The sequence below is a fragment of the Sphaeroforma arctica genome (genome assembly GCF_001186125.1).
Source record: "Sphaeroforma arctica JP610 unplaced genomic scaffold supercont1.4358, whole genome shotgun sequence".
NCBI classification, from domain to species: domain Eukaryota; class Ichthyosporea; order Ichthyophonida; genus Sphaeroforma; species Sphaeroforma arctica.
Genome location: NW_014036200.1, coordinates 1 through 2,530, shown reverse-complemented (window position 1 = coordinate 2,530; position 2,530 = coordinate 1). Strand labels below are relative to the sequence as shown.

At 37.0% G+C, this 2,530-nt stretch overlaps 1 protein-coding gene across 1 annotated transcript; it reads right to left on the bottom strand.

Moving 5' to 3' along the window:
* Positions 1 to 590: 590 nt before the first annotated feature.
* Positions 591 to 791, bottom strand: SARC_14257 (hypothetical protein; the record flags this gene model as incomplete). Its single annotated transcript, XM_014291613.1, has 1 exon — positions 591 to 791. A coding segment is annotated over one exon (201 nt), but the record flags the coding sequence as incomplete, so codon positions are not given.
* Positions 792 to 2,530: the final 1,739 nt, after the last annotated feature.

Genomic DNA, 2,530 nt, shown 5'->3' with positions numbered 1-2,530 from the left:
GACATATAGATATATATGTATATATATATATATATAATATAGACATATATATATATATGCGCACACCTATGTATATATATATATATATATATATATATATATATATGTATATATATATATATATAGATATATATATATATATATATATGTATATATATATATATATAGATATATATATATATATATATATTAATATAAACTTGCATACAAGAGATATATATATGTATAAACTTGCATACAAACACGCACTTAGTGACATATATATATATATATATATATAATTATATATTTACGCACACGTGTACACACACACATACATACATACAAACACACACACACACACACACACACATATATATATATATATACCTATGTATATCCGTATGGATGCTATATAATATATGAGAACGTATATATGCAAAATCCATTCTCATATAGAGTAGACATGCTCTATGTACCCTACAGGTATATACATGCACTTATCTCGCGCGTTAATACAAACATATTATATGCTAGTAGTATCGCCTGTGGCATAGTTCCAGGACTATTGTGCAACATATACAAAACAATGTTCCGTCTTTTCCACATACGTGTAGCCCTAGCCCGGCAGTGTTCTTAACAAGCACAGGTTGGTCGAATCCATTCTCGTGCAGATATTTTACGTCGAGGAACTCGCTAGACAACACCCTCACACAGTCGTCGGGATAGCGCCTGTCCTTCACCCACGCGGCATAATCAACCAGAGGCACGTCCTCATCCGAAGAGAAGTCATCCGAGGAATCGGATGACATCATAGCTTGTTAATTTTGGTTGTTTATGGTAAAGCTGTATCTCCGATCTCGACAATCAGGTGCAGTTATATGAAGGCGAAGTATGACCAAAACTTTGGTAGTATCTATTAAGTACGCAAAATAAAGATACAAAAGCTGATCACGGCCATCGAATATGTCTCCGTCACTTGACGTTAGCACTGATGTATTTCCACTGTTTCAATGTTTTCACACTCTATATGATTCAAAATCAAGCTATAGCAGCAGATAAAGGCAGGTCTCGACCGTATCCGTTGCAGAAAATCCCAAGATCCTCCTATAATCCTGTACCCACAAACTGTTATTGGAGCCTTCTCTCTTGTTGGAACTGGTCACACAAGGGTCAACCACAAACCCAGTACAACTCAAAGGCGAGTAAAGGCGAGTCATCAAAAATTGAATGAAATTGAGATCCATTATTCGAAAAAGCAACTTCAAAAAGTTCATATCAGTTCCGCTTCGGAATGTGATAATTTTGTATAGTTCAGAAAGGAGGCAATGATAATTTGTTTCCAAAAACAAGTTCCGGGACCGCCAAAAGCTCCGCAATTTGTAAATACAATAAAGCACCAATAGAAACCAATTATACACTTGAGGTTACGAACCGAACTGCGTTACGTGATTCAAATTTTCAGTTCCTTCCCGGCGTGGGTCTATATTCTATAACCTCATTCAAAAAAACTTGAGCGTTAGCGCAGATGGATTCGATTTTAAGCGTTTAAACGGATCAAAAGTATAGAAATATCGACCTATTTTGCGAATTAAACGAACACTATGAGTATATGTCAAGAATGTTTATAACCTAAGAACTCATAAAATGCACCCAAAGCGCCAACAAAGGGCCACCAAGATATAGACGAATATAAACGTATCTTTCTTCAGTGTATATACGTTTAAACGCAACCTGTATTGAAGTTATTTGTTGAGGCCTGACTGGGGGCCCGGGCCCTGGGCCCTGGGGCCTTTTGTATGACTTCATGGTGTTCTCGAAAAATCAAGGTGCTGTATTACTGGTTTCGCATTGGTTCAGCATAAATTTAACGGCTCATCGACTGTGTGTAGTGTGTACATCCCATAAAAAGCAAACGAAATGACTAAATATGCATTGTTGTTTGTATTCAGGTTTATGTAAAAATATGAATCCAGTGATGGATTTCATGTGAATTGCACGAGACCGATTTTTAATAGTTCATATAAACAAAGGAACGTGGATACATTACTAGTCGTACTGAAGCTGGTTTCAAACTATGGGGTTGCTAACATTAGGTAAGCGTGACGTATGTCATCTATAAAGGAGGTTGCTATCATAATTGTTTTGGTATGTCATGTGCTCGTACTTGTATATGACTGTATTTTACGCAGCACTCACATCGCGTGTAATATTTATCCCAAACCCAGGTCGCCCATTAGACTGGGAGGAAGCCAAAAAACATTCCGACCATGTGCGTGATCATGGCATTGTTCAGTTCTTGCACCTTTGGGATAATCTCAGAGACCGTCAGAATGATTCCTTGAAGTTTGGCGAAGAGGTAAGCTTATCAATCATACTGCAGGAATGTGTGATAGCTTGCGAAATCCAGGTTATTAACTGAATATGTTACAATCATTAAAGCAAAGCTATACACGAATGTATACATGAATAGATGTCTAGGTATCACACACACAAACACGCACAAACACACAAGCACACACACACACACACACTCTCTCTCTCTCTCTCT